The 21,863-nt window shown below is 50.1% G+C and overlaps 1 protein-coding gene across 3 annotated transcripts in view; it reads left to right on the forward strand.

Moving 5' to 3' along the window:
• Positions 1-21,863, forward strand: part of PTGIS (prostaglandin I2 synthase) — a 40,665-nt gene that overhangs the window by 12,113 nt on the left and 6,689 nt on the right. For all 3 annotated transcript variants that reach the window (XM_045444275.1, XM_045444276.1, XM_045444274.1), the window contains exons 5-8: positions 3,248-3,399; positions 10,980-11,161; positions 19,580-19,748; positions 20,729-20,910. In XM_045444275.1, the coding sequence (XP_045300231.1) occupies positions 3,248-3,399; positions 10,980-11,161; positions 19,580-19,748; positions 20,729-20,910 (685 nt within the window). The remainder of the gene's footprint in view (positions 1-3,247; positions 3,400-10,979; positions 11,162-19,579; positions 19,749-20,728; positions 20,911-21,863) is intronic.

The following is a 21,863-nucleotide window of genomic DNA, read 5'->3' on the forward strand; positions in this document are numbered from 1 at the left end:
CACTCAGAAGCAAAGACTGCAAGATGACCTTTCGTGTCTGGGACCCCAGGCGTGCACCTGGCTCAGGCTGTGAGTCGTAAAGGAGGCACGAGTCAGGGAAAGGGGCCTTGCCAGCTGTCCAGAGAGGGAGTAGCAAAACAAGGTTTCAGAGACCATCGTTTCCTGTGGTTTCCAAACCTTAGACTTCACGGACCGGGAAAACAAAACGTTCGGGAGGCCAACCCAGGACTTCAACTTTTTATCAGAACTTGTAAACTTGTAGTAAAAACTGCACTAACGTTCCTTCCTTCAGGAGGTCCAGACACTATTCCAGGCACAGGACGTACAGCAGGGGAAAGACAGACAACAGACTGAAACTCACCGGGCTGACGCTCGTTGGAGAGACCGATAATAAACCAGTAAATAAAGACAGTTATGTCAGAGAGTGACAAATGCAGACAACGGAGATCCGCAGATGGGCTGATTGTGTGTGGGGAGCTCTCTGAACCAGGCTGAAAGTAAGGGCTTCTCTGCGGGTCTGGCCTCAGAGTTGGGAGCTGGCCACAAGTAGGCGGTAGGACCAGCAGGTGCAGAGTCGCGGAGGTAGGAGGAAGCTTGGGCGGCGGGCCACTGTGGCTGAGCGCAGCAAACCCAGGCAGTGGGGTTAAGATGAGTCAGAGCACTTGCGGAAACCAAGTCTCACGGAGCCGCGAGGCCGTGAAGGGCTTTGGAATACATTCTCAGTAAAATGAGTGACACCGGGGTTGGTGGGCGGGGAGGGTTAAGCAGGGTCCTGACGTGATTGGACTTGGGCTTCACAGCTCTCTCTGGCTGTGGACAGAGACTAACCTGAGGTGGGTGTGTGGCAGGAGAGCCAGGAGGGCCCATTGGGAGGCTGTTACAGTCACCCAGGTGAGAGACCGGGGGCCTGGACCCAGAGGTGACGGGGAGATGGCAACAATGGGGTATTTCTGGGGGACAGAGCTGACGGGACCTGCTGAGGATTTGATTGGGGCCGTGGGGGGGAGGGGAGCGGGGGTGCGGGCTGTGAGTGGGGAGAGGAATAAGGACAGCCCGCTGATTGCTGCTGGTGCCATTAGCTGACCAGCATTTCATAAACCAAAGCTCATTTCAGCTGCTTCAAAAAAATTGGAGACACAGTTTCAGAATAAAGGAGAGGCATTTGCTGCCACATATGGGGACCCAGGCACGTTTGGGACAGCTATGTATGTGCACGCAGTGTGGGCTCAAGGGGTGTAAACGCGTTTCGCCCTCACAACCCCTCTCCGAGGCTGGGAGTGTACAAACCCCGTTTGAGAGATGCAAAAGCCGAGGCCGGGAGAACCTAAGGCATTTGCCTCGAGTCCCGTCGCAGGGGTCCTGGCAGGGCTGTCCGCAGAGCCCACGCTTTCCAGCACGACCTATGATGTGTCGGTGGCCCACGTTTTTTCTCCTGTCACCCTGGAGTGGCGCCCACACCATCAAGGGCTGTAATTCATCTGGGTGATGCTGGTCTGGTCCACCCTGTCCTCGTGTGATGGGGACACCGAGGTCCAGAGAGGAGCAGCTAAAACCACTCCACAAGTTCCCAGCAGGGCATCTCCCACGTCTCCTGGCTCCCGTGGCCCCGTGTCCTTCTCTGAGAGAAGCAGTGAGAGAGGAAAAGCTGTGGCATCAGGGAAGTGGGGACAGTGGGGCGGTGGCTGGGCTGTCTAGGCCCCTGGCAACAGCAGTTTGTGTGTGTGTTGGGGGGAGGGGGGTGGAGTCAGATGTAAATGGACCCCTGTGTCTTCAGGGTCTGAGGCCTGGCTGGGCTGGAGCTCCTGTTTCCTGGCTTGGTGGGCTTGGGCCTTCTTGGGGCCGTCCGCGGCCCCTGGGACAGGAAGGGGATGATTGGGTTGGATGACAGGAGGTGCAGGTTCATGTAGCCCCAAACCATGAGATGCCACCACTTAAGCCCCCCAACCTGTCCTATGGCACCCCTGCCTTGCTCAGAGTCCCATCCAGAGTTCTAACCCGGGCCGCAGGATCCCGCGTGATCTCCCACCCCAAGGCCTTTGCAGTTTCTGTTCCCTTGCCTGAGAATGCTGTTCCCTACATGTCTGCATGACTCTCGCCTCACTTCATTCCCATCTCAAGTGTCACCTCAGAGAGGCCTTTCCTCACCTCCCCCCACTTAGTCTGAGAGCCCTCTCTTTACCCAGCTCTAGTCCAGTCCTATTCTTCTTCATGGCTCCTGGCGCCACCTATAGGTCACATGGTGTTAACACATGACGATTTATTCTATCTTCCGCCAAGTTCTGTGTCACTTAGAAGTGCAGGTGGCCTTGGGAAGGGCCTTCACTTCCACAGTGTGAAACCTCATTGCCTTCTTGGGTTTTGTTGGGGTTCTGGTGGTTTAGTTTCGTTGCATATTTTTCATAGAAATATATATATACAGGGAAATGGTTCTCTGCTTTAAGGAAAAAACCAGCACAAATGGGACCAGAGACCACAGGGCCAGCTGACTCAGCTTGTTCCTGGACAAGGGAGCGGCTGGGACTCCTCTGCTGTCCAGGGTTGGCAGGCGGGACCACAGGCTCCCAGGGGCCCAAATTCTCTCCGTTTTCAAGATGAGATGAGGGGGAAATGAAGCTTTTGTGTGGTTCCCCAATTGTTCAGTTTGTTCATGGGAAAATTCTATTAACCAAACACAACATGTTGGTGGATGAATCCAGTTTGTGAGCTACACCTTTACAGCTCTGCCTTAAGGAAACCGAGGGCACTGGTGTGGAGAAGAGGGACCCAGGGCCTTACGTGACCGGGGGAGCGGCGGGAGGTGGGGTGGGATTCCTTCTGTGCCGACGCACAGACGCATGTACGACCCCGGGAGGTTCAGCTGTTCTGAAGGAAGGGTTGCTGCCTTAGTCTAGTGGGCTGGGCAGGTCATGAGCTCTGCGTCTCTGAGCCCCTCCCCACCCTTCACCGCCACATTCCAGCCGCCTTTGTCTGTCTGCACCTCTGTGCCCCAGCTGGTGTATCACTCGTTCGCCTGAGTCTGTTGCCTGTTGTCTGTGTTCCGCACTAGAGGGTCCACTCCCTGAGGGCCTGAGGGTTTTGTCTGTTTTCTCCACTGCTGACTCCCTGGCCCAGAACAGTCCAGGCAGAAAGCAGGAAAGGCAGGTGGTTATTAGCTGTATGCATGAAGAAAAGCTTGTAGGCCACCGTGGGAGGGTTTGGCCAGAAGCGTCCAAGGAGGACCCCCTGACCCGCCGTTCGCCTCCCCCAGAGCCGGCTACCTGACTCTGTACGGAGTCGAAGCTCTGCCACGCACCCGTGAGAGCCGGGCCCAGGACCGCACCCACTCAGCCGATGTCTTCCACACCTTCCGCCAGCTCGACCTCCTGCTCCCCAAACTGGCACGTGGCTCCCTGTCAGTGGGTAAGCACCGTGGGGGACCCTGGTGGGCGGTGGGGCAGACAGAGGGACCCAGAGGGGGAGCCCACACTCAAGCTGAAGGCTCACAGGCCACATGGGCGGAAGGACATTCTCATGCCCTGGGCAGCAGTGAGATCCCTGTCCCCAGGCATATGCAAGAGTACAGTGGTAGGAGGCAGGGCTTGGGCCAGAGCTGGGGTTCCTGGTGGATGCGTTACATCTAGAGTGGGGCCTGGGGACCTCGTTGTGCGTTATTTTTATTATTTCCTATTTTTGAAGGTTTCTATTACTTTTTTCTGCTGAGGTATGATTTTCATGCAGGAAAGCACCCAGGTCCTAAATGCACGGCTGAGAGGTAAATCTAAATACTTCGTGTCCTTCCCAGTCAATACCCACCATGCAGAGGGAGCCGCCATATTGGTTCCTGTCGCCTCGGATTAGTTTTACCTGTTTGCGAATTTCCCATAAATAGAATCACGCCGCATGTGTCCTTTCGTGCCCGGCTTCTTTCACTCAGCCTCTCGTCTGTCAGCTTCGGCCAGGTGGCCATATGTGTCAGTCGTCTGTTTTCCCCGTGGCATAGCATTTCAGTAGAGTTGTCTGTCTGTCCGTCCCTGGTGGAGGGATGTGTGGGTCGTTCCCAGTTTGGGGCTGTTGTGAATCGGGCTTCTGCGAACCTTCTTTGTACCTGTCTCCCATGGCACACCTGCCTTCACCTCTCTGTTATCAGCCCTGCGCTCTTCTGACCTTGATCTTGCACACTGAAGGAGCCGTCTAGCCACATAGCATTCTCCCTGAACTCCACATCTGGAGTATTTCAGCTTGGGTCTGTGAAAATCCACCCCACTTACTTTTGTGGCTACAGAGGGAGCTCGGTGTTGGTAAAGAGGTTCCGGCAGGATTCAGCCCACAGGGGCCATGCGAACCACTGGGCTGCACTCTCTTCTGGCCACTGTGTCTCAAACTTCTCTCGTGAGAAGAATCCTCTCGGCCCTTGTTAATAATACAAGCCCCCAGATCCCTTCCGGTCCACTTGAATCCAAGTCTCCAGGGAGGTCGGGAAACTGCATGTATTCTAAGCGGCACAGGAAGGTTGAGAAGTCGTGTGTATCCTGGACTCAGACATTTGCAGCAAAATCTGGATTCAGATGCCTACTGTGGGGCTTCTGAGCTGATGATTTGGGGCAAGTTACTGGTCTTTTTTTTACCCCAGGTCCTTTCTCCAGACGGGCAGTTGAAGGGAGTGATTGATACATGCTCCGCTCAGATGGCTTGGGGTAGTTTACTGGCTCCTCTATAGTGTCCCTGTGCCTCAGCGATCTCATCTGTAAAGTGGGGAGAACAATAGGCTCTTCCTGCAGGGTGACTGTTGGGAATGGCTGAGGTAATAAGAGAAAACACTTCTCTGTTGAACACTTTCTAGGTGCCAGATACCAGGTTAACTATGGTCTCATTCAGTGCTCACAACAGCTTATCACCCCATTTCCTTTATTTATGTAGTTTTTAAAAACCACACTTTAGCCCATTAGATTGTTTAAGAAGGAAACCGTCTCGTGATTAACAATGCAAAGATGCTGGCATATATCCCTTCACACTGTTTTGTAGGAATACTCGATTTTACAGAGACAAAGACACATATCTAGAGTGTCACTGGGTGTATTTTAAGAAGGAATTATATCTATTATCCGCAGCTTGGTTTTTTGTTTAACCTAACAACATAGCTGTGTATTCTCCCCTGTCAATACAAGTATCTTCTAGTGGTATTAGCCAATGCAATTAGATAAGAGAAATCAATTACTGGTATAAGAATGAGTACAGAAGGGATGCCTGGGTGGCTCAGTCGGTTAAGCATCTGACTTTAGCTCAGGTCCTGACCTCACGGTTCTTGAGTTCAAGCCCCGCGTCGGGCTCTGTGCTGACAGCTCAGAGCCTGGAGAGCCTGCTTTGGATTCTGTGTCTCCCTCTCTCTCTGCCCCTCCCCCACTCGTGCTCTGTCTCTCTTTCTCTCTCAAAAATAAGTAAATGTTAAAAAAAATTTTTTTAATGGGTAGAGAAGATGTAAGACTATCCCTGTTTGCAGAAGATCTGATACTGTGCTGGGAAAACCCCAGGAAATCCATGACAGAACTAACTCAAGTGAAAAAGACTGGCAGAGTAGAAGGATATAAAATCAGCACGCAGAGAATTGAGTCATCTTTGCAGCCCTTGCATGTCAGGATTTAGGCAGCCATCCCCCTCCAATGGATACTTATAATTGTTTCCTTTTGTGTGTGTGTGTGGCTACTTTAGTATTTCATTGTACTTGTATCTTTGCTACCATCTGGTGATTTTATTCCTCTCGACAGTTTCCTGGAAGTGGGTTTGCCATGTCAGAAGGCATACACATTAAAATTCTTGTTAGCTGCGGCCACATCATTTCCAAAACCATGGAGCAATTCATACGCCTGCCCAAAGGGAAGGAGTCTGCTCATTCCCCCACCAGATGTTATCAGTCTTTCCATTTGTTTGCCAATCTGATGGGCAGAGGCAGGTAACTTGTTGTTTTAATTTGCATTTCCCCACAGCCTTGTCAACAAACAGTTATCAGATTTTAAGACCTTGCCAACCTGATGGACAAAAAAGGGCATCTGGCTTTATGGGCATTTCCCTGATCACTGTGATGGAACAGCTTTTCGTGTTTCACTAGCCATTTGCTTTTCCTCTCCGCGGGTTACCTCTTATCATCCTTTTAGAGACAATTCATGATCTTATTGAACCATCAGTACTAGAAGGTTGATATTATTATACCCATTTTGCAAGTAAGGAAACAGGCCCAGACAGATGAAGTCATTTGTCAGGGACACACAACTGTTAGGAGGCAGAGCCGGCAAAAGGAAAAACTTGGTCTGATTGCAAAATCCTGTGTGTAAAGCACCTGGCACCTCCCAGCATCGGTTGCTTCTCCAGGAAAGAGTGGTTTCTCCATCGCGCATTCATCCATCCGTACCCACGCTCTTATAGGGGACCCTGGGTCATTCAGGGAGCCGCCCTGGGCTGGGTATAGGAAAGCTGCATTTCCCAGTGTGGGCAGCAGGTGGCAGTGTTGGGGAAGGTTTCTCATCTTGGGGCTGGACAGAGGGACAGCTGCCCTCAGACTTTGCTGGGCTTGTGAAGAGGGCAGCCTCTTTGGAAGAGTGATGTGGCAGAACCTGTCAAAACATAAATGCTCATTCCCTCGAACCTGAACTTCTACTACTAGGAATTATCCTACAGCCAGTGCTTGCACACATCTAGAGATGCACAAAGATCCTCATTGCCCCGTTGCTTGTAATAATAGCAAATGCTGCAGACAGCCTGTATGTCCACCCATGGGGACTGATGAAATAAGTTATACATTCACATAAAGGAAAACAGCAACCGTCAAGTAGAACGGGATACACCAAAACCATGCAGAAGAGTGGGTATATTGTGGGATTTTCTAGTTTATTTTTTTTTTCCAGTTTCATTGAGAAATGATTGACACACGACACCATGTAAGTTTAAGGTATACAGCATGATGACTTGACTTACATATATTGTGAAATGAGCGCCACGGTAAGTGTGGTTAACATCTTTGTTTTCTTTTTTTTTTAATTTTTTTTTCCAACGTTTATTTATTTATTTTTGGGACAGAGAGAGACAGAGCATGAACGGGGGAGGGGCAGAGAGAGAGGGAGACACAGAATCGGAAACAGGCTCCAGGCTCTGAGCCATCAGCCCAGAGCCTGACGCGGGGCTCGAACTCACGGACCGCGAGATCGTGACCTGGCTGAAGTCGGACGCTTAACCGACTGCGCCACCCAGGCGCCCCAACATCTTTGTTTTCTAAGCCTGTGGGAACATTTTGCTTCTGAGAAGGCTGAGATGGGATGGAAATGCCCGTTTGGACTCTTAGGGATGCTTTCTTTCTTTTTCTTACCTTTTTTTTTTTTTTTTTGCCACGTGGATGCATTATTTCTCCTCCACTATTAAAATTATAAACATTTTGGGGCACCTGGGTGGCTCAGTTGGTTAAGTGTCTGACTGTTGTTGATCTTGGCTCAGGTCATGACTGATGGTTCATGAGATCGAGCCCCACATTGGGCTCTATGCTGACAGTGCAGAGCCTGCTTGGGATTCTCTCTCCCTCCCTCTCTCTCTGCCCCTCCCCTGCTCTCACTCTCTGTCTCTCCAAATAAATAAACATCTAAAAGCACCATTTAAAACAAATGTATAAACATATTTTAAAAGAAATTTGACCCTTTGGGGGATGCTTAGATCACAGAGTCTGGTGCTTCTCATATAGGAGGGAATTGGGGGCAGATAGAGCCCCAAGCTAAATATACTGCTTTCTGGAACATTCGTTTTACTAAATTATTTGGGAGGGGCGTGTTTTCTTTGAATATTGTTTTGGGAGGAAAAGCAACCTTATAATAAAGAATCACAGAGTCTAGGGTTGCCTGGGTGGCTCGGTGGGTTGGGTGTCTGATTGTTGATTTCAGCCCAGGTCATGATCTCGCAGTTCGTGGGATCGAGCCCCGCATCTGACTCTGTGATTGGGCTCTCTGCTGTTGGTACAGAACCCATTTCAGATCCTTTGTCCTCCTCTCCCTCTGCTCCTCCTTTGCTCATGTTCTCTCCGTCTCTCTCAAAAATAAACATGAAAGAGAAAGAAAGAAAGAAAGAAAGAAAGAAAGAAAGAAAGAAAGAAAGAAAGAAAGAAAAAAGAAGGAATCACAGAGTCTGATGCAAAAATCTAATGCATTTTATAGGGAAAAGACAGGATTTTAATTTTTTTTTAATGTTTATTTTTGAGACAGAGAGTGCGAGTGGAGGAGGGGCAGAGAGAGGGAGACACAGAATCCGAAGCAGGCTCCAAGTTCAGAGCTGTCAGCACAAGAGCCCGAGGTGGGGCTCGAACCCGAAAACACAGGACTTTAAAGATATGTCCCTCTCTGGACTATGCCCAGGTTTCTAGGGCACAGAGGGGCTTCTGAGGAAAAACTTGAGAGGTACTCAACTCTGGGCCCCTCGTTTTACAGATGGGAAGACTGAGACCCAGTGGTGGACAGGGCCTTGGCCAAGGCCACACAGCATGGGAGGTCTGGAATTTGAACCTGCAATGCAATTACTAGTTACACAGGCCTGGGAGTTCTGATTCACAGCACTGAGTCATTACACTGGGGCTGATAAATAATACTTAAGAATAATGGCAAGAATGTAACAAGCATGACATGCTAGGCCCCTACCAGTACCAAGTGTGTTCTGTGTTTTTATATCCTCCTAGTGATCCCATGAGCTCGGTTGCCCCCATTTTACAGATGGGGAGGTCAAGGCTCAGAGATCCAAAATCTTTGCAAAAGATGATCTTTCTAGGAAGGGACAGAGCTAGGATTTCTACCAGGGTCTCTGGCTGCCAACTGTGTGTTCTTTATTTCACATATTATTATTATTTGCTAAGTATAGAAACAGTACATGAATATATTCTCCATGGAATCACTGTCTGTTTTCTAAGTTAACACATTCAATTTCTGCACAACCCTTTGTGGGGGTACTTTTGTTATCGCAGTTTACAGGTTTGAAAACTGAGGAGTTGTGAGGGGGGGTGGGTTTTTGTTGTTGTTGAATTGCAAGAGTTCTTTATATATTTTGGATCCTAGACCCTTACCAGATCTATGATTTGCAAGTATTTTCTCTCATTCTGCTCATTGTCTTTTCATACTGTGTTGCTTTTTAAAGTCATCCTTAGAAGCTGTGTTGACAGTGATATTCAAGGTTTGTAATTGTGCTGTCAGACCTCAAAGAATCCCAGTCATTTCCAAATCTGTGTTAAATTTCTTTGCTCCCTTCTTTAGCTATTTCATCAGCTAACTCTTACAAATCCAGCGTGAGCATCAACCGAGGGCCTTTCGCTCTTCCTTTACCCTCCACTCACTTGTTGAAAACCTCCACATGCCCAGGTCCCATGCCCCCAAGATTCTGACAAGATTGGTCTGCAGTGGGACCTGGGCATCCAGAGAGTTAAAGCTTCTGGGCGATTCTCCAGTGCCCCAAAAGTTGAGAGACATAGGAAGATAATGTATTTCAGATGAACAGTTGGGCTCATTGCTTTAAATCGAGAAGTACAGGGGCACCTGGGTGGCTCTCTCGGTTAAACGTCCAACTCTTGGTTTCGGTCAGGTCATGATCTAACAGGTTGTGAGTTCAAGCCCTGCGTTGGGCTCCGTGCTGACAGCTCAGAGCCTGGAGCCTGCTTCAGATTCTGTGTCTTCCTCTCTCTCTCTCTCCCCCTCCCCCACTCATGCTCTGTCTCTCTCAAAAATAAATAAACATTAAAAAATATTAAATTGAGAAGTGTATCACCTGAAAAGGTCCGGAGGTTGAAGAAAAGCATATGGAGCGTATTATTTGAAAATATAATATGCTTAAAATATATGTATATTTTAAAATAAGTTTACCCTACATTTTCCACCCTTTCGAATACCCTGTGATATGCAACCCAGTCTAGAACCATTGGGTGGATGGGTCTTCCTGAAACACTGCTTCGTGGTTCCAAAAAGCCAGTGAGAGCATCTCTAGTCCTTGGGAATTTTGTAACCATCCAAAGCGACACCCACTTTTCCAAGGGGTGATTTCGGAAGAACCAAATCTCTTATTTGCACGTACATCTGTAAATACAGCATCGTCTTGCGGTGTGAACACAGTGTATGAATAATAAGCACCTGGCTTTGTGCCCTTAACAGTCTGCCCGGCCGGGCCCATCTGGATCCGTACCTCGGTTTCCACTGCCTGTGGTGCCCCAGAGCCTAACACCCTGTTGTTTACTTAAAGGTGCCTGTGAACTGGTAATCCGTGGGCCAGAGCTGCCCTTCAGAGAGGCTTTTGTGGCCTGCACAGTGACGAACATTTCTTGCCCAGATGCCGGCCTTAAAGCACATGGGAAGACTCCCTGTGAACATCTGGACTTTCATTTTCTTCTGAAAACTCAGGCTCCCTGGCCGTGCTGGGCCAAGTTCCTCTGCCAGGCTGGTGGTCACCCCGACCCTCCTGTTCCCCCTGGCCCCGTCCTGGCCCTCCTCCTTCATTTACTTTACCTGCCTTCCCTGGAGGTAGTTGAGCTTGAGACCCCTAGACCCATCTTTCCCCTCTCCATAGCAGTTAGGTCATTTCCCACGTCTCCTGAACGGAGCTGTGCGAGTCGGCTCATGTCGTCTCCTTGTGCACACGGCTGGCGTTGCTTTGGGATGGGACCCTGGGAAGGGAGAATGGGGCTCCGCGTTTCCTCTTCCTTCCCCTGCTGTGTGAGAAACACCGTTAATTTAATGCATGTTAACAGAGCACCTCCTGCGGGCCACGTGCTGGAGACAGAGCTCACAGAGGTGAGCGAGACAGGACCCCTCACTCCTGGCCACTGGGGTGAGACAGATAATAACAAGTTGGCATTTGAAGGCCTTTCTTGGGTCCTCTTTCCCCACTCCGAGGAGTGACACCCAGAAGAGCCTTGGCCTCCCGGGACATTGGGGCTGGGTGGCCTTGGGCCCGGGGAGGATCTGTAACCCCCGCCCCCCTGTGCTCTGTCCCTGTAGGGGATAAGGACCGCGTGTGCAGAGTCAAAGGTCACCTGTGGAAGCTGCTGTCCCCAGCCAGACTTGCTGCTCGGGCCCACCGGAGCAAGTGGCTGGGGAGTTACCTGCTGTACCTGGAGGAGATAGGGGTGCCGGAGGACATGCAGGCCCGGGCCCTGGTGCTGCAGCTCTGGGCCACACAGGTGGGTGGATGGTACACACGGGTGTGGTTGTGCGTGTGAGTGCATGTGTCTCTGTGTGTGCCATCAGGCACACGCAGGCACACGTGTGAGTGTGCATAGGCGTGTGCGTGCGTGGGCGTGTGCATCTGCGAGTGTTTCTCCACATGAGCGTGGGTGTGGGTATGTGAACATACCCGGCTGTCTGCCCCAGTTCCCGGACTTTCTTAACCATCAGACGGTATCGGGAATGGGATCATTCATTCAGTGTTAGTTTATTGTAATTTGGAAAAATGTCAAACTTAGAGAAAAGCTGTGTGTTGGGGCGCCTGGGTGGCTCAGTCGGTTGAGCAACTGACTTTGGCTCAGGTCATGATCTCGCGGTCTGTGGGTTCGAGAGCCGCGTCGGGCTCTGGGCTGACAGCTCGGAGCCTGGAGCCTGTTTCAGATTCTGTGTCTCCCTCTCTCTGACCCTCCCCCGTTCATGCTCTGTCTCTCTCTGTCTCAAAAATAAATAAACGTTAAAAAAAAAAAAGAGAGAGGGTGCCTGGGTGGTTCTGTCGATTTAACCTCTGACTTCGGCTCAGGTCATGATCTCACGGTCTGTGAGTTCGAGCCCCAGGTCCAGCTCTGTGCTGACAGCTCAGAGCCTGGAGCCTGTTTTGGATTCTGTGTCTCCCTCTCTCTCTGATCCCCCCCATTCATGCTCTGTCTCTCTGTCTCAAAAATAAATAAACGTTAAAAATATTTTAAAAAATAATAATAAAATTAGTCAATAAAAAATAAAAAAAGAGAGAAAAGCTGTGTGAATAGTTTAATAAACATACACAGTTCACCTTGCGTTCCCAATTTTTAACATTTTATCACATGTGCCTTCTCCCCCTCCCCTCCTCCTCCTCCTCCCTATCTCCTACTGGGGTTATTTTACTGAGTCGTTTGCAGACAAGTAGCAGACATCATGACTCTTTATCCCTAATTACTTCAGGGTATATTCCTAAGAACAAGAAGTTTCCCTTACATGACACAGTACGAGGATCACATTCAGGGCAATTAACCCAGATTCAGGATCGTTATCTCATAGTCCCGATTCAGTCTTGCCCCTTGTGCCAACGATGTCCTTTATGGCTCATCTTGGTCCGACATCCAACCCAGGATCACACGGTGCCTTTAGTCATTCTGTCTTTTGAGTTTTCTTTAATGTGGAACAGTTTCTGTGCCTTTCATTGTTTTTCATGACCTTGACATTTTTGAAGTATGCAGAGCAGTCATTGTGAGGAATTATTTAAAAGTTCCGTTGAGTACTTACCTAGACCTCAAAGATCTGCTTCTGTTGACAGTCAAGGAAGTGCATACAGGGTGATTTTATTTTATTTTATTTTATTTTATTTTATTTTATTTTATTTTATTTTATTATTGTATTTTATTTTATTATTTATTTCATTTCATTTCATTTCATTTTATTTATTTTATTTTATTATTTTATTTTATTTTATTATTTCATTTCATTTCATTTCATTTCATTTTATTTTATTTTTAAGTTTATTTATTTTGAGAAAGAGAGAAAGTGGGTGTGCACCTGCACAAGTGGGGCAGGGGCAGAGAGGGAGGGAGTGGGGGAGAGAGAGAATGAGTGAATGAATCCCAAGCAGGCTCTGTGCTGTCAACAAGGAGACTGGTGAGACCATGACCTGAGCCAAAATCAAGAATCAGACGCTTAACCAACTGAGCCGCCCAGGCACCCTGTACAGGGTGAATTTAGATGTGGATATATACAGGATGTAAAATGGAGTCAGGAATAGAGAGATCCTGGGGGTCTGTTGTCATCAAGGTGGTTGAGGAGGACTCTCTGAGAAGGAGAGGTTTGGCTGATAAGAAAGAGCTCAAGTTGGGGGCTTGGGAGAGATGTGGGAATAGAGCATTCCGAGTAGGGGAAACAGAAAGTGCAAAGGCCCTGGGGTTGCATCATACCCAGTGTTTGGACAATGGAAGGAGTTGAGTGTGGCTGAAGCAGAGTGAGGAGGGGTAGGAATGAGGGAAGAGATCAAGGATGGCATGTGGGTCCCAGTAAATAAGAACTTGGGGTTGGTTTTTCTGTGGCTGAGGTGGGAGCCCTGGGAATGTTCTAAGCAGAGGAGGGAAAGGATCTCGGGAGCAAAGGCAGAAGTAAGGACACCAATGAGACAGTGGCGGTAGGACCAGGTGGTGGCCGTGGAGGCGAAGAGGAAATTCTGGAAACAGAGAAGCCAGCGCCAGTGGGTATGGTAATGGACCAGATACTGGGGTGAGAGAAAGCAGGGCTGAGGATGCTACCTCTCGAGGCCTGGTTCCTGTCCTCTCCTGGACCCCAGAGCCCTGCACCTTCTCTTGGCCCCTCCTCAGCAGTGACAGCTGCACAGACTGACATTTCTGGGTAATTCCCTTCCCATCGACTTGCAGCTTATTTTTAGTTTTCTCTCAGAGCCATTAACTGTCCTTGCAGGCAAAGGCTGGCAAGGGGCAAGGGCTGGGTTTAATCAGCAGTTGGGGCCCCATTAGTGCCTAATAACATATTTATGGGTAGAGACTTGGAGCTCCCAACCGCCCCCAGAATCCCTTGCAGAATGACCTCTGTCAGCAGAACTAGATGCTGGCTTGGGGGCTTGAGTGGCAGAGAGTCTGGGGAACAGCCTTTGGTGGGGCCAGGAGAACTGAGCAGGGCTTGGGGACAGGACATCCTCTGACTCTGCGTTGTTGACAGTGTGCAGAATTCAGGCAGGTGACAAGATGCTTCGAGAGCTTGAGTCTTTTTTTTTAATTTTTTAAATGTTTATTCATTTTTGAAAGACAGGGAGAGACAGAGTACAAGCAGGGGTGGGGTGGAGAGAGAGGGGGACACAGAATCCGAAGCGGGCTCCATCCAGGCTCCATCCAGGCTCCGAGCTGTCAGCACAGAGGCCGACGCGGGGCTCGAACTCACGGGCCATGAGATCATGACCTGGACCGAAGTCGGACGCTCAACAGACTGAGCCACCCAGGCGCCCTGAGGGCTCGAGTCTTAAGAGCAGGGCCAAGATGCTGAGAAGCCCCGTGGTGTTGGGCACAGGCGCTGTGACCCACCTGCCTGGATTTGAATCCTGAATTTGCCACTCCCTGGCAAACCAGTCCCTTATGTTCTTGGTGCCTCAGTTTACTCAGCTGTAAGTGAAGGTGGCAGTCAGTACCGTCCTCAAGGCGCTGTGGTGAGGATGGGAGAAAGCGATGATGGCGAACCTGTAATTGGTGGGCAGGTGACTAGAGCTCACTAGACGTGTTCAACAATTAGGTAGTGAATGGCCACTGTGTGCTGGGCACATTCTAGAAGCCGGGGATAGAGCAGTGAGCAGACCAAAGACCCCTGCCCTTATGGAGCTGATATTCTGGGAGAAGACACTTGGTAAACAAGTCAGCATATAAAATATAGCCAAGGTAAATATAGTCAAGTTCTGTAGAGAACCGCTAAAGTGGGGGAGGGGGTGGGGAGGGCTACTTTATATAGGGTGGCCAAGGAAGCCCTCATCAGGAAGGTGACATCTGAGCAGAAATATAAAGGGAGGGAGGGAGCCATATAGATACATCGGATGAGGGCATCCAAGCAGGGGCACAGCAAGTGCAAAGGCCCTGAGGTGGGGATCAGGGTGATGTGATAGAGAGGTAGCAGGGCCCTGTGGGCTTTGGGCTTTTCCTCTGAGAAAGGAATTCTTTGGGGACTCTGAACAGAGGAGCAACATAGCCTGCCATCTGCTTTAGAGGGATTATTCTGGCTACATCACTGAGAATCGGCTGTAGGGGGGGAAGTGGAGGCAGGGAGACCAGAGATGAGAGGCCACTGCAATGTCCAGGCAAGAGAGGATGGTGATGGACCGGGGCAGGTGCCGAGGCCAAGAGAGGGAGTGAGTGCATTCTGGACACATTTCTGGGTAGAGCCAACAGGATTTGCTGTTGGACGGGATATTGAGAGAAGGTACCAACAGCGATGCCTCCAGGTTTTGGCCTGAGCAACAGGAAGGACAAAGATGCTGTTAAATGATGAGCAAGATGGTGAATGGGGCAAGCGTGCGGGGAGAGAATCAGAGGGTTGGTTTTAGGTGCGTGAGTTTGAAACAGAGAACTGGGTAGGGGGTGGGGGACACAGCTGGAGTGAAGAAGAATATGGAATTCAGGGCTGAGGTCCAGGAGGGACATGTGCCCTTGGGAGGTGTTGGTGTGGTGGTGGTTTGGGCAGCCACTGGTCTGGAGACCACAGGGGCTCAGGGGGATGGAGAGGGGACCCAGCCCCTGGCCTCTCCAGCTATGGGGTTCAGGAAGGCGGAGAGGAGTCTGCATGAAAACCGAGGAGGAGTGGTCCGGGGGCTGTGGGAGGGGAACCGGGAGGGGGCCACCCAGAGGCCAGCTGCAGAAAGTTCTGAGAGGTGGCCAGATGGTAGCTTGGCTGCTATCGTCAGATCAGAGTGGAGCCCCCGGGGGCTAGAGGGCCGCCCAGGTCAGGGAAGGGGCTGGCTCTGAAGGGGTGAGGTGGGCAGAGCGAGGCGTTCACGAAGGCCTGTCTGGCAGGCCCACGGCGGCCCAGGCTTCCCTCCCAGCTCTGAGGCATTAGGCGGGGGGAGGGGCAACTGTGTCGACCCTAAAAAAAAACAGATTTTTTTTTAATCACAAAAAATGAAAAGAGATATCACCTGTGACCTCCCATCCCTCAGCTCTGCTTTCTTCTCTGGTGGCTCCAGGCCCAGACAGGCTGCCCCAGAGGGTGGCCGTGAAGGGTGCCAGCAGCTCCTGGCATCCCATGGATTCTCCCACAAATCCCAGGTCTGAGGCTCATTGGCCCAGCCCGAGTCACACGTCCCCTCTGAGTATATCACCGAGTGGCCCAGCCCGGGTAGCAAGGCCACACCTGAGGTCTGGAGGGTGTGGCTCAGCCCCAGATGCCCAGAGTGGAGTAGGAGGTACTTCTTCGAAGGAAAATGGGGTGCTGCTATCCACAGGCAAGGGAGTGGAAGCAGGGCAGGCAGGGTGCACGTGTCCCCCACTCCACCTGGCTGTGTGGTGAGGTGGCCACAAAGTGGAGCACAGGATCCCAGTGCCGTGTCCGGTGCACTTTGAGCGCCCCCTGGAGGTCAGCTGCTGCCATTCACAGGAAAGGTAGAGCAGAGGACAGGCGCTCCTGGGTGAATGGACTTTGGCTGCAGGGGTGGGGAATGAGGCTAGACGGGAACTATTCTCCTGGGTAAACGGAGGCGGGGCCCTATGGGAAACGGCTCGGCTTCCAGGGTAGTGAGTTCAAGATCTCTTGTAGAGGTGTGATCACATACACGTGCACACTCACACGTCTGTGCGGTGGGTGGAAGGCAGCCTTTGCCGCCTCCCTAACTTGCCACGGTTTTTTCTGGAAGGCAGAGATCACTGAGCAGCCTCATGCTCGCCTCATGCTTTGTGATTAATGAGCGGTGGCCCCCATCAGACTGTCCAGGCAAGACAAAATGGCCTTGGCCCTGGGTTCACCCAAGGCTGAATTATTTATCACCTACACCCCCCTGGCTGTTTAAGTGATGGACAGCAAGTGACCTTGCTTGTCTCTGTAGGACCTGAGGTGCCAGAGGAAATCTCAGAGTCCAAGGCCCCACCTCGTTCCCAAACGGGGTAGGGGAGGAGAGGAGGGGTGCTGGGAGGGGAGACCATTTCTGAGCACCTACTCTGTGCCCAGCAGGCGGAGATGGCTTATGTTACCCCACTTAACCAGGACGGAGGTTTTGAGACCCAGAGTGGGAAGTGACTTGTCCAGAGTCACAAAAAGCGGGGAGCTGGGTTGTAAACCCAACTCTGCCTGGTCCAGTCCAGGGTTCTGCCAGCCCACCTCCCAGGCTGCCTTGGGCATAGAGGATTCTTCCACAAATACCATTGAACTCCTGCTGTGCGCTGGGACTGGGGAGTGCTTAGTTGGCCTTTTCGGTGAAATGGGTGATAATGGTACCTGCTTGAAGGGAGAATTGAATGAGGGAACAATGGCACTTCCTTGGTGCTGAATTCACAGCAGCTAAAGAAAAAAAAACCCAGAAAATCTGTTTCACCATCATTGATGCTTTGGTCCATTTGTTTTCTGCCTTTTTCTGTACATTTCTTTTCTGTGATTAAGATCATGGAGTTTTTTGTTGTTATTTAGGTTTTGGTTTTTTTTTGTTTTGTTTTTTTTTTGAGAGAGAGAGAGAGAGTGCATGCAAGCAGGGAAGGGGCAGAGACGGAGAGAGGGAGAGAGAGAACCCCAAGCAGTCTTGGCCCTGTCAGCGCAGAGCCCGATTCGGGGCTCGATCTCACAAACCATGAGATCATGACCTGAGCTGAAATCAAGAGTCGGATGCTTAACCAGCTGAGCCACCAGGTGCCCCAAGATCATGCAGTTTTTAAAATCCAAGTTTTGGGGCGCCTGGGTGGCGCAGTCGGTTAAGCGTCCGACTTCAGCCAGGTCACGATCTCACGGTCCGTGAGTTCGAGCCCCGCGTCAGGCTCTGGGCTGATGGCTCAGAGCCTGGAGCCTGTTTCCGATTCTGTGTTTCCCTCTCTCTCTCTCTGACCCTCCCCCGTTCATGCTCTGTCTCTCTCTGTCCCAAAAATAAATAAACTTTGAAAAAAAAAATTTAAAAAAAAAAATAAATAAATAAAATAAAATCCAAGTTTTAATTTTACTTACTATCATGTCACAAGCATTTCTCCATGTCATTGCAGATCAGTATAAAAATCACCCCACTTTTCTTTGGCTTAAAAGCACTGCGTCCATTAAAAAAAAATTCAAACAGTGTAAAAGGGCATATGTACTGAGAATCAGTACCTGCCACTCCCCCCCCCCCCCCCCCGCCCCTGCCGCTTCGGTCCCAGAGGCTCCTTGTAGAGATGGTCCCTGCTTCTCCATGGGATCCCTCTTCAAACCTACAAATGGGAGCACAGTGAATCCCTGTTCTGCGTCCCCCTGTGCTTCAGGGCATCTTGGCTACTGTCCCATCAGCGCACACAGAGCCAGCTGCCTTTTAACGACTTCCTGTATCATCGTTCTATGGAGGGATCATCGTTTATCTCATTGATCTATTGATAGACCGGCTTTGCTTCCAATCTTTTGTTGTTACATCAGCACTGTGATCAATATCCTTGTGCAAATGTCCTTTTGTCCGTGTGCAATTATGTCTGTAATAGAATTACTGGGGAAATACGGCGTTTAATGACCATCATCAAGATGGGATGGTAGACAAATATCGTCCCCCATATCAAGGTTAGTTGGTATTCCACCCATGCCTGGAGCCTATTTTGGGGTACCCCACACATATTTTAGCTGCAGGAAGTACCTGAATATTAAAGTGTTCAGCTAAGGCTGAAGTCTTGGAACAAGAAATTTAAAAATATTTTTTGTAGTTTTTTATTTATCCAGATAATCTCTATACCCAACATGGGGCTCACACTCACAACCCCGAAATCAAGAGTCACATGCTCCTCCAACCGAGCCAGCGGGGTGCCCCTAGAGCAAGAGATTTTATCCATTTTCCTAATTACTGAACTATTGAGAACTTTTACGTAATTTTTGTTCAAGAAATTACTAGCTTTCATGGTCGTCGTTGATTATCGCTTCTTCACAACATACACACACAATGTGCAAATATTTGAAAGTACATACCTGGGTATTACATCAGTTGCTATTGTTGTGTGACAACAAACCACAAAAATTTGGTGGCACACACTGATGAGTATTTATTTAACTCCCACATCTGTGGGTCTGCTGGGAGTCAGCTGCTCCGGACGAGGCTTAGCAGGACGGCCGGCTCTGTCCCACGTGTGTCTCATCCTCCTCGTGGGACCAGCAAGCCATCGGGCAAGTGGAAACAGACAAGGTCTCTTAAGGCCCGTGCTCAGAGCTGCTGCTCGGTCAGTTCTGATCGATGCTGTTGGTCAAAACAAGTCACACAGCGGAGCCCAGATTCAGGGGGCTGGGGAAATACACTGTGCCTCGGAAATGGGAGGCAGAGCAAAGTCCGTGACAAGGAGCACGGATATAGGGAAGGGTGGAGAACCGGAGCTAAGGATTCGGTCGTCCTAGATGTTAACAATAATCTTAACTGATACACCTTGTTCCTACTACTGACACTTCTTTTCTGATTAGCTATGAAGATCACCTGTGTGAGCTCAGCTCGGGGATTTTGCTCAAGGTCAGGGATGCCAAGAATAGCCCTGAGAGTAGGCATTGGGCTACACCAAAGCCCCAGAGCATATTTGGGCCATGTCCTGAGCTGAAGATAAACATGAGTCATGCCTAGATGTTTGGCAGGCATGGGAACCCAGGCCTACTGACCCCTGTGCCTTGACCAGGGCTTTGGCTGTGGCACGGACCAGTCAGCTCTCACCCCAGGTTTGCCCTGTTGATGGTATAACAGGGGCTCCTTCTCATTGCAGGGCAACATGGGTCCTGCTGCCTTCTGGCTTCTGCTCTTCCTCCTCAAGAATCCTGAGGCCCTGGCTGCTGTCCGTGGAGAGCTTGAGCAGCTCCTCTCCAGAACAGAACAGACTGTTTCGCAAATGACCACCCTCCCCCAGAAGCTTTTGGACAGCATGCCTGTGCTTGGTGAGACAGACCCTCCAGATTAGCCCCAAAGACTGGGTCATCGTGGGCCCTCTAAGCCCTTCCTAACATGGATTCCCATCATCCAGAGTCCATCAGTGTCCTCTGACCTAGGGTCTCCCAAGACCTCCTATCTTCTTAGACCTGGTATCTCTGTGCCCCTCACTCAGCTGCCCAGGACTCATGGTCTCTGTAGATTTTTGGTTGCAAATGGCAAAAAACCTAACTTAAACTGGCTGAAGCAGACAAAGGACTTTCTTTGAGGGCATTAACTCAGAAGTCCAGAGGACAGCTACCTTCAGGCACAGGTGGACCCAGGTGCTTTAACAACATCATTAGGACTCAGTCTGTCCCCCTCTGGGCCCTGCCCTGCTGGGTTGGCTCCAGTCTCAGGTCAGCAGGATGGCCACCAGTCCGGGCTGACGTACTGTGAGTCCTGCGAGGGGGTGCTTCTCTGAGATGTTCCTACCCAAAGTCCCAGGATTGTGTCTCATTGGCTGTCTTTGAGTCACATGCCCATCTTGAGCCAGTGACAGGTTCAGAGGGTTGAAATGCTCTGATTGGTCAATCACACACAGCCCATGGAATTGGGAGTGAAGTCAACAGCCCAATCTCTGACAGCAGGAGAGGAGTGGTCTCCAGAAGAAGATCAGGGAACTGTTTCCAGATGGGGAGTGTAAGCTGGTCAAACAGAAACAACCGACATTGATGGCCCTGCTCTCCCCAGTCTCCCCTGATATCTCTCTGGCTCCCACAGTCCTTCACAGCTTCTAGAGTCAGACCCAAACCCTCACATCCAATATCTGAGGACCATAGTAATCATATCTCATCAGTTGGCCTTTTTTGGCTCTTCTGTGTGATGGGGGGCAAGTTATGCACCCTCTCTGAGCCTGCCCACCTTCCTCTGTAAAATGAGGGCTGGGGGTGGCATTTGCATGTGTGAGAGGACAGCTGCTGACCCTTCCTGGTACCTGCCCATGCAGACAGCGTGCTTAGTGAGAGCCTCAGGCTCACTGCTGCGCCCTTCATTACCCGGGAGGTCATGGTGGACCTGGCCATGCCCATGGCAGATGGGCGGGAATTCAGCCTGCGACGTGGAGACCGCCTCCTCCTCTTTCCCTTCCTGAGTCCCCAGAAAGACCCGGAAATCTACACAGACCCAGAGGTAAGTTGCATACCAGGGACTGTGGGAAAAAAAATCAGTGGCTTCGGGACTAGCCAGATCTCAGTGGCAGCCCAACTCTGCTCTTTGTTTGCTGTGTGACCATGCCCAGATTACTTCACCTCTCTGTGTCTCTCACCTGTGAAATGGACCTCATGATAGCACCTGCCTCATTGGGTTGTCAGGAAAATTAAAGGAGAGCGTGTAAGAAAGGGTTTCACAGTGCCTGGCATGCATGGAATGCTTCGTAAGTGATAGCTGAGCAATTTTCCTTTTTTCAGAATGTTATGTCAGCTTATCAACACTTTTCTCTCTCCTCGGACTTTGAGATAGATGGGTCAAACTTTTATAATTTCTGACAGATTTGGGTGCTTGCCATGAGCCAGGCCCTGTGCTGTACATCCATCCACATACCCTTCCTTCCATCCATCCATCCACCTACCCACTTCTGTCTCTGCATCCCCTGGTCCTTTTACTTGTCCTTCTGCCCATCTTTCATTCAGCTCCTCGTCTGTGCCAAGCCCTGTTCTCAGACACTGTCTTCACCTTACCCTACAATGTAACCAAAGGAAATTGACATCCTCTGTTTAAAAAATAATTTTGTTTAAGTAATCTCTATGCCCAGTGAGGGGCTCGAACTCATGACCCCGAGATCAAGAGTTGCATGCTCTACCGTCTGAGCCAGCCAGGCACCTCTAAAAATAATTTTAAAATTTACCCTGCCAAAGTAATAAATACTTGTAAAGTAGAAATATGCAGACACATATGTTTAAAAGTAAAAACTTTTCTTCACTGCCTTTACTCTCCACTTATACAGAGTTCCCTAACAATGGTTTGGAATGTATCCTTTAAATTATTTTATGCCTTTATAGACACACATACCATGCTGACACACGTGTGAATAAATAGGTGTGTGAACAGGCTAACACAATACATGCTATTCTGAAACTTGCCTT

The sequence above is a fragment of the Leopardus geoffroyi genome, chromosome A3 (genome assembly GCF_018350155.1).
Source record: "Leopardus geoffroyi isolate Oge1 chromosome A3, O.geoffroyi_Oge1_pat1.0, whole genome shotgun sequence".
Taxonomy (NCBI): domain Eukaryota; kingdom Metazoa; phylum Chordata; class Mammalia; order Carnivora; family Felidae; genus Leopardus; species Leopardus geoffroyi.